This window comes from Dichotomopilus funicola (genome assembly GCF_033296635.1).
Source record: "Dichotomopilus funicola strain CBS 141.50 unplaced genomic scaffold C8A04scaffold_70, whole genome shotgun sequence".
Lineage (NCBI taxonomy): Eukaryota > Fungi > Ascomycota > Sordariomycetes > Sordariales > Chaetomiaceae > Dichotomopilus > Dichotomopilus funicola.
The window spans coordinates 18,771-36,930 of record NW_026944091.1 but is presented as its reverse complement, the minus strand read 5'-3'; the positions used below and the strand labels follow the sequence as shown (position 1 = coordinate 36,930).

At 55.5% G+C, this 18,160-nt stretch overlaps 4 protein-coding genes across 4 annotated transcripts; 1 reads left to right on the top strand and 3 right to left on the bottom strand.

Moving 5' to 3' along the window:
* Nucleotides 1–918: 918 nt before the first annotated feature.
* Nucleotides 919–3,351, bottom strand: C8A04DRAFT_14611 (uncharacterized protein; the record flags this gene model as incomplete). Its single annotated transcript, XM_062778165.1, has 6 exons — nt 919–1,468; nt 1,554–1,946; nt 2,009–2,600; nt 2,655–2,906; nt 3,063–3,149; nt 3,249–3,351. Coding segments are annotated over 6 exons (1,977 nt in total), but the record flags the coding sequence as incomplete, so codon positions are not given.
* A 978-nt stretch (nt 3,352–4,329) lies between these two features.
* C8A04DRAFT_14614 (uncharacterized protein) lies at nt 4,330–5,625 on the bottom strand (the record flags this gene model as incomplete). The annotated part of the gene is made up of 1 exon (XM_062778167.1): nt 4,330–5,625. A coding segment is annotated over one exon (1,296 nt), but the record flags the coding sequence as incomplete, so codon positions are not given.
* A 2,061-nt stretch (nt 5,626–7,686) lies between these two features.
* C8A04DRAFT_39604 (telomere repeat binding factor-domain-containing protein) lies at nt 7,687–11,379 on the bottom strand (the record flags this gene model as incomplete). The annotated part of the gene is made up of 8 exons (XM_062784650.1): nt 7,687–8,088; nt 8,152–8,733; nt 8,764–8,877; nt 8,914–8,973; nt 9,010–9,057; nt 9,091–9,434; nt 9,491–9,979; nt 10,038–11,379. 8 exons carry the CDS (start codon nt 11,377–11,379, stop codon nt 7,687–7,689), a joined length of 3,381 nt encoding a protein of 1,126 aa, XP_062634149.1.
* A 2,060-nt stretch (nt 11,380–13,439) lies between these two features.
* Nucleotides 13,440–15,155, top strand: C8A04DRAFT_39603 (aldehyde dehydrogenase domain-containing protein; the record flags this gene model as incomplete). The annotated part of the gene is made up of 4 exons (XM_062784649.1): nt 13,440–13,504; nt 13,583–13,982; nt 14,045–14,933; nt 15,016–15,155. 4 exons carry the CDS (start codon nt 13,440–13,442, stop codon nt 15,153–15,155), a joined length of 1,494 nt encoding a protein of 497 aa, XP_062634148.1.
* Between the last annotated feature and the right edge of the window lie 3,005 nt (nt 15,156–18,160).

Below are 18,160 nucleotides of genomic sequence, written 5' to 3'. Positions count from 1 at the left end.
AACCAAGCAAACCTACCAAGTAACCCCAACCCCCCCTCCCATCCCCATCATACCATACCCCCACAACCACGGCGACAGCTCTTCCCCATTCCCATTCCCATTCCCACCAAACAACGCCATCCCCGCTTCCCCTCCTCCTTCCCCTGTGATATCCACCCCCGGCTCACTCATCAGATCTGGCAGGAGGATATCATGGAGCAGAGGAAGTGGAGAGAGGGTGATGTCTATGCTTAGTGGGGGTGTCATATTTGGTTGAGGTGTTGATGATGATGTGTTTGTGTGGGTTGGAACGCTGAGATGGGTGTCAGGATAAGGACTGGGGTGTGTCGTAGCAGGGTTGGTGGTGTGGAGGTTGGGACTGGGGTTGGTTGTTGGGTTGGAGTGGGTGTGAGAGTGGGGAGTGAGATGTGAGCTAGGGGGAGATGTGAAGTGCGCCGGGTTCGGCGTCGAGGCTAGACTGGGCGTGTTGTGTGTGAGAATGGAGTGCGGATGCGGGTATGGGCTGGCCTGGGACTCGGTCGGGTGGTTTGGGGTGTTGTTGTGCACTGGGTGATAATAACTTCCTGAGCCTGACCCTCCTGAGAAAGGAGGCGGAGGCGGGGGCGGAAGTGGATAGCCATGTAGATGTGGCTGCGGTGAGGGATACGGAAGAGGCCCGTGAGCTACAGGTGTTGATGGCGCGGCGGGTGCAGTTGTGACGATGGTAGTGACGGGATCGTAGAATGTCCTATGCGGTCGTTCCTGGGGTTCTTGGTGGTGTTTCTCTTGATGTGGCTGTTGCTGTTGTTGATGTGGCTGTTGCTGTTGTTGATGTGACTGCTGTTGTTGTTGATGTGGCTGCTGCTGTTGGTGTTGTTGCTGTGGTTGATGTTGTTGCTGGCGTTCCTCCTGGGGTTTCTGCTGCTGCTGGCGCTGCGACCCTTCCCGATCAGCTAGCGCCTCAAACATCACCAGACACTGCCCAGAAAACGGCGTGAGATGAGCATGCGCACGGCAAGCGTGGATCACCAGGGCAATCGTATCCGCAGACAGCGTCGGCAACGACGACATAGACGCACTCGGCGTCTGCTGCTGGTGCTGGTGATGTAGTGCCGCGGCTAGCAACACAATCCCGGCTACATGTAAATACAACACACGTTGCCACCAGGGGATGTCGACGTGTCTGTGGTCCCCGTCTGCGGTAGTGCTGGCCCGGTTGGCATCCCTCGATGTGTAAGAACCGGGATTACTCGGATTACTGCCAGTGGTAGACGGCGGCCGAGGACAGCACTCGTCCACAAGCAGGCGAAGTAAGATTTGTGCATTCTCCACGCACAGCGCAGCAGACTCCTCGACGATGCGACTCCTGAGGGTGCCGCCGAGGGGTTTCTCGGGGGTAGTGCCATCAGGGGCCGGCTCCGGGGGTCGCAGCAGGCAGTGCCGAGCCAGCATGGGCCGGAAGAGGGTGAGGCGGGCATGGAGGGTTCTTCTGATGTTAGTGAGGAAACAACAAAAAAAGAAAAAAAAAAGGGAAGAAAAAGAAAGGCGAAGAGTAAAAAGGAGAAAAAACTTACCTCATCCGCAAAAGCACGGCCTGCGTATGCAAAACCCGATCACCACCACCACCATCACCCCTCTCCCGTGGCACATACCCCATCTCAGCCGTAAACTCCCTCTCCCACCGCTCCAGCGCAACATCAAACCGCGAGACATTATTCAAATGCTCCTCGAACCGCGATACAGGCGGCGGTGCCGACCGTGGAGGGACACCAGAAGAGCCGGGACCGACACGGAAGGAGTGGAAGGATAGCGAGATGAGGTTCCAGATGTCGTATAGTTTCATGGTGAGGCACATGTACCGGTCGCTGCTGGGATCGTCGTGGGGGTCGGAGGTTTGATGGGCTAGGTGCGGGTGGGTTGTGGGGAGGTAGACGGCTGATGCTCGGCCGGTCATCCAGGAGACTTGTCTGTGTGTATGTTAGTGTCAGTGTTAACTTTTCTCAGATCCTATGAGAGGGAAGCACGTTACCTGTCGGCAAAGACACAGAGCTGCCATAACCGCCTCCTAAACCCCTTCCCACTCCCACTCCCACTTTTACTTCCACTCCCACCTGTACCAGAAACCCCACTCCCTTTCTCCTTCAGATCCCCCCGATCCAACCCCATACTCTGCGCCATCCTCACCGCGGCCCCCACAACCATCCACGTCCGATGCGGATTACTCGAGCACTGCAAATACCTCCCCATCATCAACAAGCACTGCACCGTCTCAACCCCAACCGCCTCCGTCGCAAACAACAACAGATCCTGCCCGCACATAAAAAACAACCCCCACGCCCGTCGGAAATACATCCCCCCCACCCGGTCCCGCTCTCGGGCTGGGATGGTTTCTTGGAGTTGAGTTGCCAGGGCGAAGACGATGTTTAAGGTGGCGAGGAAGATGCGGTCGTCAACACCACTTCCCGGCTTGGCGATGGGATTAGCGAAAAGGGCATCATACCGCCCGCGAAAAGCATGCTCGTCAAGAAACGGTTCCAAAGGCTGAATATGCGACCAGTACAGCCCAACTAGATAATCTGCTTCATGCCGAGGCGGAAGTGCAGTAACATTCGCATTCCCTTCTTCCCCCTGATGGGAACTGCTGTTGTTATCGGTATTCGAAGAGGCACCAGCACCAGGCGGGTCTTCATCCAACCGGAGATCAAACAGCGGCGCATCCTTAAACGGCGTCAGACTAGCCCCCCGCTTCCCCGGTGGGATCCCCAGACGTGAATCCCATGCTGCGCGCACTTCGCCGGCCCACACGCCGTGGACATACCCGCGTGGGGGTTCCGAGTCGTCTGGTGCATCCTCGTGGGGTTGGGTGGCGCCGGGGGTTGGGGCCGGTGTTGATGAGGATGGGTTACGGGGGGGATAATGATAGGATCCTGTCGGTGGTGGTGGTGGTGGTAGTTGTGGTGGTGGGAGAGAGGGTGGAGCGTGGCCGGAGAGTAAAGGCCGATGCCAGGTTGGATCCCGGTCTACGCTGGGTCCGGGTCCGGGTCCCGGAGTCCGGCTGGGCTCGACCAGGCGAGGGGTGGGACCGGAGCCGGAAACGCCTGTGGATTCCGATCCGCTGGGTTCGGGGCGATAGACGCAGGGGGTGCGTTTTTTGTGACATTGGTTGCACACTGCAGGGTGTCAGTCTTCATGTGCGTATGTAATCATGTTCAGCGTAACCCTCGTTTTGTCCCGTGGAACGGAGATGAAAAGATAAATTAGCAACATACCCGGCCGCGACCCGTCACACTTCTTTTTCCTCGCCCGGCACAGCTCACACGCCACCGCAATCTTCAACCTCTTCGGCCGTGGTCCCTCGACTTCCGTCTGCATGGTTATGAATTTGGTGTCTGTGGTGTATGCGTGTTGTAATAATCAATCCGTAACGAAACCCGCAGTTACCGTGTACTGAACCCGTCACGCGTGTAACGTCACCCAAACACACCCCAGTCGCACGACACACCCACACCGTCCTGCGTGGTAACGAACGTGCAGCGCCGTGCCGTGTCCTGCCCTGTCCGTCCGTAACACAGTTGGTTGTCAGGATTGGGAATGCGGAATGCGAAACGCGGGATGCAGAGTGGAAAAGGGCGGAACAGAGGGCGGAGGCCAGCGAGAAAGACACCCTGACGGTGCATGCGAAAATGAGGGGGAGATTGGACGCTGGGCGGAACCCGCGTTGATTGGTGTCTTGCTTTCGTCCTTTGACTGGACAAACTGCTGGCGAGTCGGGGGTGGAGCCCCGACGCCCGGCGCCGGGCCGGCTGGTCATATCTAACTAACCCTAACCCCGCTACATCCCTTCCATATCTTCGACGTTTTCCATGTCTTCAGCATCTGCAACCAAAACCCTCCAACGTTAAGGTGTTGTCCCTGTGGCGTAGGCGTACAATGTTCTATTGATTGATCTTAAGGAGGAGAAAGGGAAGGCATTTAGCTACAGAAGAGGGCATATCATGTGACCCTACCCTAACCCTGGCTCCCGGCCCCAGCACAGTGTCCATATAAGGTTGTGTTGATGGTCCGTGCTCTTCCTCCGTTTTAGTCATGTGATCCGTCTATTTTCACGTTTTAGATTTATCTTTTTTGTCTTTTTTCACTTTTTCACCCTTTCAGTTTATTCTTTTTGATCTTTTTTCACTTTTCAGTTTATTCTTTTTTGTATTTTTTTCACTTTTGTAGAAAAACAAGTTATCTAACAACTTGGTCTGCCGCTTTTTTTGGCCACAGCGAGCCCAGGCATCGCATGATCGCCCACGGGTGACAGAACCCTGGTCGGCCGAGGGCCGGACCTTAACACCAACTTCCATCTCACTCCTGCGTTCTCTCGCTGGTCTTGTATCTCTTGCAGCCGGTGTCGGGTTCGTCAAAGGGCGCCGGTCGAGATTTTGACGCCGCGGACACCTTCTTCCTGTTCTCCACCAGCGTGTCAAGAGACCCCTGGATTTCGCGGAGCCGTTTGTCCTTGCCCCAATCGAGGATGTTTAGAACGTATTTTCGGAACTTGATGTAGTGTTCAGGCTGCTGTAGCGCAAAAGTATCAACGTGTGCCGTATAGTAATCGAGTTCGAAATGCTTCCACGAGACGAAAAGGCACGCGAGCCCAGTGTTCATGGCAATACTGAACGCCGCGGAATCAATGAGTTTCACGTTCTCGCTGCCAGATTGCTTAAGCTGCTCATTCAGGCGTTCATCAAGATGTACGCATGCCGTACCACTTCCAAGACATTGGTTCGTCGCTACCCACATGTTTCCACTATCTCCCTTGAATTCGACAGTAAAGAACGGGTAGATCAAACTCGGGCTTCCATCGGTTGCCATGAGCTCTGGTCCCATCGAAATGAGTTGAGTTTGCTGTCTCTCCTCTGGAAAAGCCTGGAGCTTGCGGTATCCATAGAGCAGATCGGGGGCGGGGTTGCTGACTTTGTAGTTGGATTGCAATGGGGGAAGAGTGTGCTTAGCCATCGGCTCTCGTCCACTCCATTGGAGCTGGTCAGTCGCCTCGATGGAAGGGACAATGTGGTGCTTGAAATAGTCCTCGACCTCAAACGCCTCGGCCCCCAGCAACAAGCCCTGCAGCTCTCTATTATTCTCGACCTCGTCGACGGATGGGCCAGGAGATTTCCTGTCACGGCGCATCGAATCCACCAACTTCGACAGATCTTCGGGAAGCGGGTCGCATGGATGCTGCATATAAATGCCGTTTACAGCAAGATTATAGTCCCGGTAGAATGGTTCTTCAACCAAGCTTCTCTCGGTTGATCGACTGGAGTTAGGGGTCACGCCCGTGATGGCCGAAATGGAGGCAGGCCCCTGCGGGATCGCGAACCCATCCTCATATAGTGTCTGGTCCATTATTGGGGCCGACCTTGCTAGTCGTCTTGACACAAGCTCTTCGCTGTTGGGGAGAGAAAAGTGTCGATCTGGTCGGGAAAGATGGCAGTCGGGCCGGCAGCGCCTCTTCCTATCCGTCCCAATGGTTTCGAGCCACTCAAATATGGCTTTGTGGAAAGGCTGAGGGTGACGTTGAAGGTCAACCGGGTCAAGAAAGTCTCGGAGGAAGGGAGCGCCGGGGAGGTGGACACGTTTGGGTTGAGGCTGTTGAAGGTGAATCTACAATGGTCCCTAGCTAGCCTATGATTCTTTTCATCACGGACCTCCTGATGCTCCGGTGCTCATACCCAAGCCGGCTCCTCACTGTTCTCGACAACCCCAAGTTGTGTTGTGTTCGTTGGTGCCAATTGAGTGTTTTTCGCAGCAGTCGAATTTCTGCGAACTGGGCGATGCGCCTTCGCGACCTGCCTGTTCATCTGGTGCGCAGAATTATCCATTGGCCCAGAGGTTGCAAGATCTGTGCAGTGTGCACAGGGAAGTTGAGGGAACGGCGGCTTGCTGTGGCCAAAAAAAAAAAAAAAGTGGCAGACCAAGGTCCTTCGATGTGCCACAGTGCGACTTTTCTACAACCATAAAAAGCAGAGAGGAAGGAGCATAATCAAACAAGCAAAAGACGACAAAAAAGAATGAACCAAAAAAGTGAAAGAAGACAAAAAAGGATAAATCAAAACAGTGAAAGATGACAAAAAAGGATGATAAATAAGAAAAGTGAAAAGAGAGGAAAAAGAATATTCAATCACACTATTGACAGGTTTAAACTAGGTTTCAAACAACAATATACGGCCATATAGGTATTAGGTTCCTAGGTAGCTATTCCAGTTATAGCCGTTAAAGGCCATTAAAATTTGATCGAATGTTGCCAAACTGGACTTGGGTTATCTGTTTTGGCCTGCCGCTTTTTTTGGTCACAGCGAGCGCAGCCTGTCACCTGTATCCACTCACTAGAAATACCGTATGCTTGCGCTTGCGGTTTAATCAAGCGCCTGTCAGTTGCCTCTTTCCGCAGCATCTCTTCTTGACTCTCCAAAGTACCTTGCTCGAGCTTGAAACTACTGCCAGAGGTGGCGGGTGGCGGCCAACTCAAGGTACTTGAGTCAGCGACCTCGGTTTTGAAGACAAGGCTCACCGAGATGTGGGTAGTTTCAGGTTTGTGTAGCTGGTGGCCGGCTGTAAAATCCTGTACCCATTCATGGACTTAAAGTTGGAAAACCAACATCAGGAGACAGCGTCTCGCCCACCGACCACCGCGGCCGAGAATGGGCCAGTGGTGGGATGCCCACACCGACTTCACCAAACGCGGATTGAAGGCCCAACAATCACCTGTTGGGGAGGACGCTCCCTGGAAATGCTGCGAAGATTCGGACGTCCATTGAGTCAACAACAGCCGACAACATATGTAAACAGAATGTAGAACAGCCGGGCAGGGATGTTTATTTCAAGACAGAGAAGGCGATTTTGTGCTCTTCATGGTGCCAATTTTCTACTCTCCATTCCATCTGCACATCCATAACACTGTGAACATATCCCTGAAGGGGAGACAATAGGCTGGTTGTAGGTAGCGGTCCTTCTTCGTGAGGTGGGGGTTGTTGTGAGCTGAAAGCGCAGGGGGCGGGTGTAGTTTTGCCGTGAATTGATATGGGGAAGGAGAGGAGGAAAGAGGAGGAAAAAGAGAAAGACTTTCTTGATGTTGGAAGGGTTGTAGAGAAGGGATGGTGAGAGTTGAGAGATGAGAGATGAGGGTACAGCAATGAATAACAAGGGAACTTAGTCAAGCAGGCTGGGCGAGGTGGGAAGAAAGGAGAAATAGAAAATGAACTCAGCACTTAACCACATGGATGGCAGACCGTGTACCCGCGTCGAGGACCGGAGATATCTCACTGTAAAGTGTAGTGATGGTGGTATAGTTCACAAGCTGGAGTCTATCGAGCGTCACGGCCCATTCCAGATTCACACCATCCCTCGTTTCAGGCGACATAACCCCAACCGAAATAACAACCCCGCCTCGACAGAAACAACACATTTCCATTGCATTTGATTCGACCTAACCCTAGCCAGTAGTCCCAAGCCCATCCCTACCCGTGGTATCATCCCATATCTGAAGTATAACAAACAAACATACAACCTCCAATATGAGCGCCCCGCCTGCTTCATTTACATTGGACAAATATGCGGCGCTGAATTAAAACAAAACCTCGTATCCCGCTTCTTCCATCTTGTAATAACAACCTCACAACTTACAATATCTGCCACACTTCATATTCCACAACTTCAAACTCAACTCAATGACCCAGATCCTGACCCCTCGGATACACCAGCCGCAACTGGCACGGCATGCTGTTGTTGTGGTGGTTGTGGTTGCTGCTGCTGCTGTGGTGACCGTTGGTGTTGGTGTTGCGGTTGGTGTTGTGGTTGTTGTTGTTTTTGCTGTAACTGCGGCGATTGTTGATGTTGCGGGCTCGGCTGCTGCTGGAGCTGTCGCTGCGGTTGTTGCTGTAACTGCTGTTGCTGTTGTTTCTGCTGCAACTGCGGTGATTGTTGTTGTTGCTGTTGGGGATGCTGGGGTTTTTGTTGAACCTGCTGCTGCTGCTGCTGCTGCTGTGATTGAGCCTGCGCCTGCCCCTCACTAGTCGTAGACGCCGCAATCGCCGCCTTAAGCGTCTCCAACAACTTGGTATCCTGCGCATGGTCTGGCGTCGAGTGGTGGTTTGGTGGGATGGGAGGTGTCTGGAGGGGTTGGACCGGTTGAGCTGGTTGAGCCTGTGCGTGACTCTGAGGTTGGGCATGTGCTTGATTCTGTGCTGGAGACGGTGGATGGGCCTGCTGTGCGTTGGCTGGCGGTGCTCGATGTTGTGCGGGTTGTGTCTGTGTTTGTGGTGTCTGCTGTGGTATGGGTTGTGATGACTGTGGTGGTGCCGCTGTCGTAGGCCGCGGCGCTTGGGGATGAGGTCGAGGTTGAGACGACCCCGGCTGCCCTGGATGATGTGGTTGAGGCGTCGACTGGTAAGCCGATTGCGGTTGAGTTGGACGTGCTGGGTGTGCGCTCTGCTGTTGCGTCTGCTGCATCTGCCCCTGTTGCTGTTGGGGTCGAGGTTGCCCTGCCGCCGGCGGCCTGTGTCCATCCGCCTGCTGTGGCTTCTGCGGCTGCTGCAATGGTTGATACTGTTGTTGCATCTGCGGCCTTCCCTGCTGCTGCCCCGGCTGCCCCTGCGGCTGAAGAGCCGGGAGATGACTTCTGGCCTGCTGCACGGCCGATCCCGGTGCCGGTGCCGGCTGGATCGGCGGAAAAGCCGTGACCTTATGCAGGGCACTCTGGTCAGATGCCTCCGTCTTGATCCGAGGCATCCCCGCCACCGCACCGTTCGCCTGAGAACCCGCGCCAGCACCTATCCCTCCAAAGCCAGGGGTAGAAGGACTAACTCGCTTGGGTGGCCCCAGCTGCGCGTTCGTAATCGGATGGTGGTTATTCTGCAGACCCCCAGCCAGTGCAAATATCCCCTGCACCCGCGCCCGCTCCTCCTCGGTATTCATCCGCGCCTTCTCCTCCGCCTCCTTCCGAGCCGCCTGCCCGGGCGCGCGCGTCTTCAGCTCCCCGGTCACGCTTTGCAGGTAGTACGGCATCTCCGAGTTTGTCTTCAGGAAGAACAGCTTCAGGTTCCGCGCTTTATCCTTCAGCTGCACCTGCGTCCGATCCTTGAGAATGTCTGAGATGGTCCCCTGCGGCCCGAACAGCGACAAGATCTGGCTCCAGTGGGGGCCTTTAACCATATCCAGTCCAGCCATGAGCGCTTTCTCCTCTTCCGGGGTCCATGGTCGCCTCGTCGAGTGCAGCCCCTCGCGCCGAGTGGTGTTGGACGACTTCGCAACGGCTGCTTGCCGGGCCTTCTCATAAAGGGCGGCCGTGGGCATTGATTGGTTGGGCGGTAGCAGGTCGCCGTTGGCCCCGACAGTTGGGGCTCCCTGAGGGTAAGATGGGTACTGTGTAGAGTGGCCCTGGTTGGGCTGGCCGGGATACTGTGGGTGGACTGTCTGGAAGTTAGCATATTTTCCTTAGAACTTGGCTCTTGGGGGAGAATCTTACCATTAGGCGAGTGCCCCCCCCCTAGAAGATTCGGCAGGCCATGCGGGAGATCCAACTCAGTCTTCAGTTTCTCCGAAATAAACGACGCCAGATTCTTCGAATCCAAATCCGGTGTCCCATTCTCACCATCCATATCCGCCGACGGAATCTTCAAATCCGGAACGTGTGAAAGCGAGTCCTCAATCAACTTCCTAAGCGCGAGGCCCTCGTCATCCGTCGCGTTCTGGTCTCCCACAGCGCCCAGTAAGCCGTCTCTCCCAGACAGCAAATCACCGTCCGTTTGGCCGAGATGAGATTGCAGCAGGGCCACGAGATTATCGTCCGGCTGCGCACCCCTCGGATCAGGTGCGGGAATCGTGTCCTCTTCGTTCAGGGGAATGTTCACGCCATATTTCTCGGCGTAGTCTACCACAATGCCGAGATGGCCTTCCAGGAACGAACTCAGGCTCTCGGCAAACCGTGAGCTCGATGATTGCTCCTCGAGAGTTCCTGCAAAGGTCAGCAAACTATCACTAATACGGTAATTACCCTGCCTCAAAAAACCTACTTTTAATCCCATCATCAGCAGCACTCTTGACCAACTGCTCTCTCCTCTCCCGGATTTTCGCAACCAGCACCTCCTCATCCCCATTCAACACCGGCTCCCCGCTGCGTTGCTTGACAATCTCCTCAAAATTAACCGGAAACAACGAATCCAACAACTGCGACAGCGGCTGCGACGGCTCCGTCTTATTCAGCGCATCCAGCAACATGCGCGTCTTCAACGACACAAACAAGTCCGTCACAGACGCCTTATACTCCCCGTCCTCGGGGATGAAAATCGACAAAAAGACCTCGTGTACATCGTGGGCGGCTACATCGTGCGCGCCAAACACGCTGGCGGCGGCCGCGGCCAAGTTGGACATGCGTATCGTCTCGCGGTCTTCGGAATCGGTGATGTCGAGCTCGTCGGGGGAGAGCAGCGGCGAATCGGAAAAGGCCTTGCGCGTCTCGCGGAACATGTCGCGCAGCATGTCGTAGGATCGGCGGAACTCGGAGGCCGTGTCGGCGAGGAGCGCATCGGTCTCGGCCCGCGATTGTTGCGAGAGCCGGAGCAGGATCTGCACCGCGATGTTGCCCAGCACCGGCAGGCTCATGGAGCGCATTACGTAGAACGGGTTGCTGGACGCCTTCATAATCTTGCCTTCTTCCTTGCCGGCCTCCGGCGTGGCCGTGGTTTCTGGCTCGGCTGGTTGCGTGTTTTCGATGTCGGGCATGGCGATGTCGCCGTCTTCTGGGACGGTGTGCTGGTCGAAGTTCGCAAGTGCATCGTTCAGAAGGGCGGCAAAGTCGACACTCTGTGTCCCCGTGGCGTCTGGTCCATGGCTCGGCTGATCTGTCCTTTGCCTCTTGATGTTGCTCTCATCGGTCCCGTCAGGACTCCTGGGGCGTTTTGGAGACCGCGCTCCTGGCATCTCTTGAGCTAGGGCGGTAGATGTAGGCGGCTGAGGTTGTTGGGGCCCTGCATTGGGCTGGGGGGGTAATGTATTTTGTGGAGGAAGCTGAGGTTTGTGGAGAGTAGGGGTCGAGGCTTTCGGCGTTGCGTCCGGCGCAGCGCGCGAATCGAGGGGGGAAGTCATCGTCGGTAATGGCGCATTGACGGCCGAGGGAACAGGAGCCGGTACGGGGGCGGCCGCCGCCGGGGCCGAGGTTACGGTAGTTGGCGCAGGAGGGAGTGGTTCTGTCGAAGTCGGAGATACAACATGAGAGAGTGAAGGGCGCCCAGCGGCATCGTTCGATGGCTGCTGTGGCTGGGCATTGGATTGGGTCGGGATATCAACTGGAGGCGCAGGTCCCGGCGCGCCGAGGGCAGCCAGAAGCTCTGCTTCTAATTCCGACGTGTCGGCCATGGCGAACAAGACCAGGCCATGCAGCCCGCGCAGCCGGGGTTAACGTGGTGGTTGGCACCGATGACGTTCGAGTCGCGGGCCAATTGGCGGATCAAAACGGGGGAACCGTCGCGAACGGAAGGGCGCCGGTCGTGGGAATCAATTGCGTCTACAATGGTATCGATCTGGGGAGTTTCATCACGATGAACGGCAAGCTTCAAAAGGCGACCACTCAGGTGGACGAGACGGCGATGGCTGGGGGGCACCTTCCTGGGCTTGTCGGAGAAATTTTCTGGAGAGCCGCCGACCGCCGAAGCCCTCTTTCCCAGCCCCAAACTTCTTATCGCTTATCGGTGGGGCGATACACACCACCCGAAAACTGCGCTGGGTCTGCAAAACCATTTGACATTGACATTTTTACTGATGAACTGTCAGGAAAGGAACCTCGACTCACAAGCGGGCCAGAATTTGACATTCGACTCTAAACCAAACCCAGCGTGCATCAGTGACTCCATCCGTTTTTGAGATAAATATACACCAAGTGTCGGATCAGACCCTTGTCTTCGGGTTCCGACTCCAAGCTCAGAGTAAAACATGTCTGGAAAGGTGAACAGGAACAACAATGGTCCAGACCTCGAGTCTCGAGGAACAGGGCACCCAAAATTCGTCAAGGACGTCACCAGGTTGCTAAGCAAGGACGCTCGATTCGTACTGTATACCGCACTGTGATTTGCTCTCGCTCCCAATTAGCCCGAACTTCCCTCGAGTTCGGGCTGACCTCCCCGCTACCGAGCAAAGCACCGCTCAGAAAAACAACGCCGGTAACGGATCCCAAAGTGTTACCAGAATCAACCCGCCACTTAGAGTTTCATTGAGGGTTGACTCTAAAGATCGGTTGTCTGAGATACGGTATGTACACAGCGCTGGTCTTCCGGAGACCCGACGCCAAGATCGAGCTCGGCTGGAGGCGTTCGGCCGTGCGGGGTTCTTTGATAGCATCTGCACACAGTGATGCAAATACTCATCCACCAGACACGAGCAAACATAGCGAGACGGCTTTCATGAACAAGTACAGATGGCCTCTTCATTCTGGGCCAGGAGCAATGGAAGTGGTCTCCTGCACGTGGTCCCGTGAGCAGTGTTTCCCCTTCTAGTGTAGATTCCGACGGCCAACCACACCCGGCCGTGGTAACAACGCTTCGGCTCGGCTTAGACAAGCCACGCAGTGTGGGGTAGCACATCTCCGTGCCGACCGGACTGCGGGGAAGCTAGGAAGCGTATCATCACGATCAAAGGGACTTTGGAACGCTCTTTTTTTGAGATTCTATGTCAGTTTTGCCATCATTAGTTTAGATGGGCGAAGCGAGCTTTACTTGCCCTTCACCTAGAGCTGTGACCTTGTAAGCAGCTCCTATAACAGAAATCTGCACACGGAACCGACTCAGACACACGGGCCGATGCGCGGCAGCTTGGAGTTCTGCTATGCACGGATTTTCCTATGAACCGGCCGTGCTGGCCAATTGGACAAGCTTAATCGTAACATTTCGTCCCTTTCGGTCTCGGCCATCGTCACAGCAGACGCAGACAACAATCCCTGATGGACAACTGGAATGCACTAACCCCGCTTAACGACCCCTCCGGAAAATGTCTGTCGGGTTTCCCCGTGGGCCGGCATACATAGTACATACTGTGCATGACAACAATGGAACAAGACTGCTTGCTTGCTCATCAATTGCTGTTCCACTCGGCCGTTTGGAGGAGGGGGGAATCGGAGAAGGCCTGACGTACATAGTGCGGAGCTTGTGGACCATCCGCTCTCCCGGCTTGCCACACCCCGTTGCCCCTTAACTAGGACATCTCGATATTTCCACTTATAAAGCTCGGGCGGGGCACCCCCGTCCCATCTTCTCTTTGACCCCTCGTTCATTTTCCCCATCCAATAATTTGTGGTTTCTCAAAGCGTGATCGAGCTTAATTACGTTGTTCTACCTGACACAGATTACGTTGCGGTTTCGACTCTCCCACAACACTACCACATCATCATCATCATCATCATCATCATCATCATCATCATCATCATCATGGCCAACGTATCCATCCAGCTCAAGACGCCGATTACCGGCGAGTACAAGCAGCCGACAGGACTGTAAGTGCCGCGTAGTACCCCGCAACGCGCCACACGCATTTGAGACCTCCCAAAGCTAACACAACCATTCACCCCTAGCTTCATCAACAACGAGTTCGTAGAGGGCGCAAAGAAGCAGACATTCGAGGTCATCAACCCCACCACAGAAGAAGTCATCTGCTCCGTGCACGAAGCCACCGAGGAGGATGTCGACACCGCCGTTGCCGCGGCCCGCAAGGCCTTCGAGGGCGAGTGGCGTCGCGTCACCCCGCAGCAGCGCGGTGCGCTACTGCTGAAGCTGGCCGACCTCGTCGAGAAGAACCTGGACCTGCTAGCTGCCGTAGAGTCGCTTGACAACGGCAAGTCGATCAGCATGGCCCGCGGTGATGTCGGTGGCGTAGCCGGCTGCATCCGCTACTATGGTGGCTGGGCCGATAAGATTGAGGGCAAGACGATTGATATCAGCCCCGATATGTTCCACTACACAAGGCGGGAGCCGGTGCGTTGCCCATACACCATCCCCGTTGTTTCGAAACATCATCACTGACCACCCAGCTATAGATCGGTGTCTGCGGCCAGATCATCCCCTGGAACTTCCCCCTGCTCATGCTCGCCTGGAAGATCTCTCCCGCCCTCGCCACAGGCAACACCATCGTGATGAAGACCGCCGAGCAAACCCCTCTCTCCGCCCTCGTCTTCGCCAGCCTCGTCAAAGAAGCCGGTTTCCCCCCCGGCGTTCTCAACATCATCTCCGGCTTCGGCAAGACCGCAGGCGCGGCCCTCTCCGCCCACATGGACGTCGACAAGATCGCCTTCACCGGCTCGACCCTCATCGGCCGCACCATCATGAAGGCGGCCGCCTCCTCCAACCTCAAGAAAGTCACCCTCGAACTCGGCGGCAAATCCCCCAACATCGTCTTCAACGACGCCGACATCGAGGAGGCCATCAGCTGGGTCAACTTCGGCATCTACTACAACCACGGCCAATGCTGCTGCGCGGGGTCCCGCATCTATGTCCAAGAAGGCATCTACGACAAGTTCGTGGCCGCCTTCAAGGACCGCGCGCTTAAGAACAAGGTCGGCGACCCTTTCCACCCGGAGACCTTCCAGGGTCCGCAGGTCAGCCAGCTGCAGTATGACCGTATCATGGGGTACATCCAGTCTGGCAAGGAGCAGGGCGCTACGGTTGTCACGGGCGGTGATCGCCACGGTGATAAGGGGTATTTCATCCAGCCGACGATCTTTGCGGACGTCTCGCAGGAGATGAAGATCATGCAGGAGGAGATTTTTGGGCCGGTTGCCGCGATTGCTAAGTTCAAGGATGAGGCGGATGCTATTAGGCTGGGGAATGATACTGCGTATGGGCTGGCTGCGTCGGTGCACACTAAGGATCTGAACACGGCTATTCGGGTCAGCAACGGGCTTAAGGCTGGTACCGTTTGGGTCAACTGTAAGCTCTCCCCCCCCCCCTCTTCTCTCACTGCACTTCCCTGGCTGTATGAACTCTATTCACTAACTGGTTAATTCCCTAGGCCACAACATGCTCAACCACGCCCTGCCCTTCGGCGGGTTCAAGTCGTCCGGCATCGGCCGCGAGCTGGGCGAGCTTGCGCTTGACAACTACACCGAGCACAAGAGTGTGGCTATTAACATGGCCGGCAAGCTGTTCTAGGCTGGTTGCTGGGATTGTGTGATGTAATGAAAACGGATCTGTTGATGGGAAACCGCCGTAACAATGGGTGGAATTTATTTTATTGGGACATGGGATGATGAGTGTAATGAGCTTGGGTTTGTAGCTATGGTTTGGTTGGGATATAGCCAAAATTGAGCCTTGATCTTCTACCTGTACAATGTTGTGGGTTCGAGTGATGCGGTTTCTTTCTCCCTGATATCTTTAGGAGTAACCAGTTTTGAGAATCAACTCGGTCTAGCAGCATCCATTCCCAGGTAACCGACCCCCGAGTCCGATTGGGAAAATATTGGACATTCCAAGGACCAGACCGCTAACAGTACCGTTACCAAGTGTCAATTCATATGCCAGCTAGTCCGTCATCCACAGGAGCATGTGCATACCTCTAAGCCGGCACGTTTACTCACGGCAAATCCGTCCGGCAACTTAAGGACAGCCGGCTACAAACATCCAAGACACTCATAGCGACAATGGGCAAGAGAGAAGAAACCAAAACCACCAACTTAGCCGCCAATGGAGTAACGAAACAACCACAATCCCCCCAAAGCTGCTCAAGGTCCCGACCACCGGACAGCGACCCTCCAACCCTGGGCTCAACGCAAGGCTAACAACCTCTGATACCAGCCGGCCAAGTCCAGTCCACGAGGCGCGACGTCCTTTGTTCAGCTCCCGCAGACATGACATGACAAGGTGGCCCAACGCGTAAACAGATACATCGCCTCAACAACCGAGAAACACTACATCCCCTCCTCAGCCGAGCATGACGAAATGGAACAAGGGGACCAAAAAGGCAGACAACCCCAACGGGCAGGCTTAATCCCTCACACCCCAGCCCCAAGACGACCCCACGCGTCGCGACGTCTGAAGAAAGGATGATGATGACAGATGAAGACGCGAGGTCGACCCGACCCGACCCGACCGCACGTCTCAGGTGGCGGGGACAGACAGACCGACAGGACAGAACAGACAAGACAAGACAAAGGACACTTTTCATTTTTTCAGCCGGCGTTGTCCCCAATAAAACTGAGGTAAGGAGTCATTCACTCCCCAACGGCCGGCCAGCCAGAGAGAGAGAGTGAAGAGGGACCTGACCGCGCCTTGGGAAGAAAGTATATACATGGCCGGGTATGAACCGCCCGGTGACCTTGGGCTAAGGTATACCAGATGTCCCATCCGAACACCTCACTCATGGATCCCCCAACGCTTTTTTTTTTCCCTCTGTGCCGTGCTGCCGCGCTCCCGTGCTGCCGCGTCGTCGGCCGGCGGAGCGTCCGAGCTTGCTTCACCGAGGTACGTCCAAGGTGAAAGCGGAAGGGAACAGGTGGCCGTGGCCGAAGGGGGGGAGTGTGTGGGGGGAGGGTGTGGGTGAAAAGGGGAACGTAGGCTGAGCGAGCATGTAGTGTAGTGTAGAGGTGAAAGGGGGACGGGCAGAAGGGAAAGGCAGGACGGTGGCGAAAGTGAAGAGAAAGAGAGCGGACAAGGCAACTAACCTCCAGCACCACCTCAGGAAACTAAACGGAGTGAGTGGGTTGAGTCGGTTGCCTTGTCCTGTGCGGGCGAACCACCACCGACCGACCGACCCGCCTGCGTGCGTGTGCATGAGAAGAAGAAACGGGTGGGCAGATGGGTGGGTGGTCTGCAAGGGGCAGGATACACCCTGAAACCGGCCAGCTGCAAAAGTCCAGCTTGGCTCTCTCGAGTACACCTGAGGAGAGCGGTAGGAGTGGGTGAGAGAGGGAGTCACAAGTAACGTGCCTGAATTTCCCCATTCCATCCCGTCAGCCTAACGCCGGAAAGGACCGGTCGGCCGACCGCTCGCCCAGCATTCACTCAACTCTCTCGGTCTTCCTTCGCCCTCGTCTCGCCCTTCGGCGGCCACCCCCAATAGGCCGGCGATCATGAGACGGTAGGGACGTGCCGGGAAGGTGGGGTTCAGGTACCAGGGGGGCGAAAAGGCCTGGTGTCCTGATGAGGTCATGGGCCTGAGGCAGTGAGTAGGTCAGTTGATGAGTAATGAGAGAGGGTGAGGGGTGATGGCAGATGGGGAAGGGGGGCGTACGCCTCAGGTGCCGCAATGTTGAGGGTCCGTAAGGGGGAGTTGACGAGCCTGACCCCTTAATTCCGTTGTGTGTGGTGCTGCAGTTCAACTGACGCATTATTGTGGGCTAGGACGGACGAAGGTCGAGACGTCCGCGCGTCGTCCGATTCGAGTTGTGCTGAACGAATCCTTCTAGTTGTTGCCGTGGCCTACGCCTCTGTCCATGCCTCTGTGCCGGCCATGGCGTGACGTTGGGCAACATAACCCACGCGGCTGGTTGACGCCACATTGTTCAGGACACCCTTGCACCTCATCCCGTGTGTGTGTGTGTACGGCGATCCCGTCTAAGAGAAGTGAACAGAACCTCCAGGAAGAAGTAAGAACGGATGGTGTCTGCCCAACGACCATCCCGTCTCAACTGGTGTCACGGCAAGGCTGCTTCCCATCATTCGCCTGTGGAATAGATCTGTGAAACGGGCGGGAACGGGATGGAAAGTCAAACCGACGACCATCAACTCAGCTCCATGACTTCCACCGTAAATCAAGGTCACGAGCAAACTGCGCAACGTCGAAACCGATCAGTATCACCTTATTCAGGAAACAGCCCCGGCCATCAACTGCGGCCGGGGTCGTAAACTTTGAGAAAAATTCTCCCGCAAATATTGTTTCAGTAATAAAAATGAACAAATAAGAAACAACGAAAAAAAAAAAAAGATGAAATCTCACCATCTCGAGGGAGGGAGCCAACAGGGAGCCGATGAGCCCACGACCACACTTAAACTGGCCTCCGCGAAAGTTATGTAAGGCTGCGGCACAGGAGGACTGCGCAGGCCCTCTTCCTGCAAGCTCACAAGCTAAGCTATCAGCAGAAGACGAAAAACAAATTTTGTAAAGCCGCGCGCGCACAGCCCCCCAGCCTCGTCAAGTTGATTATTGAGAGAAAAGAATC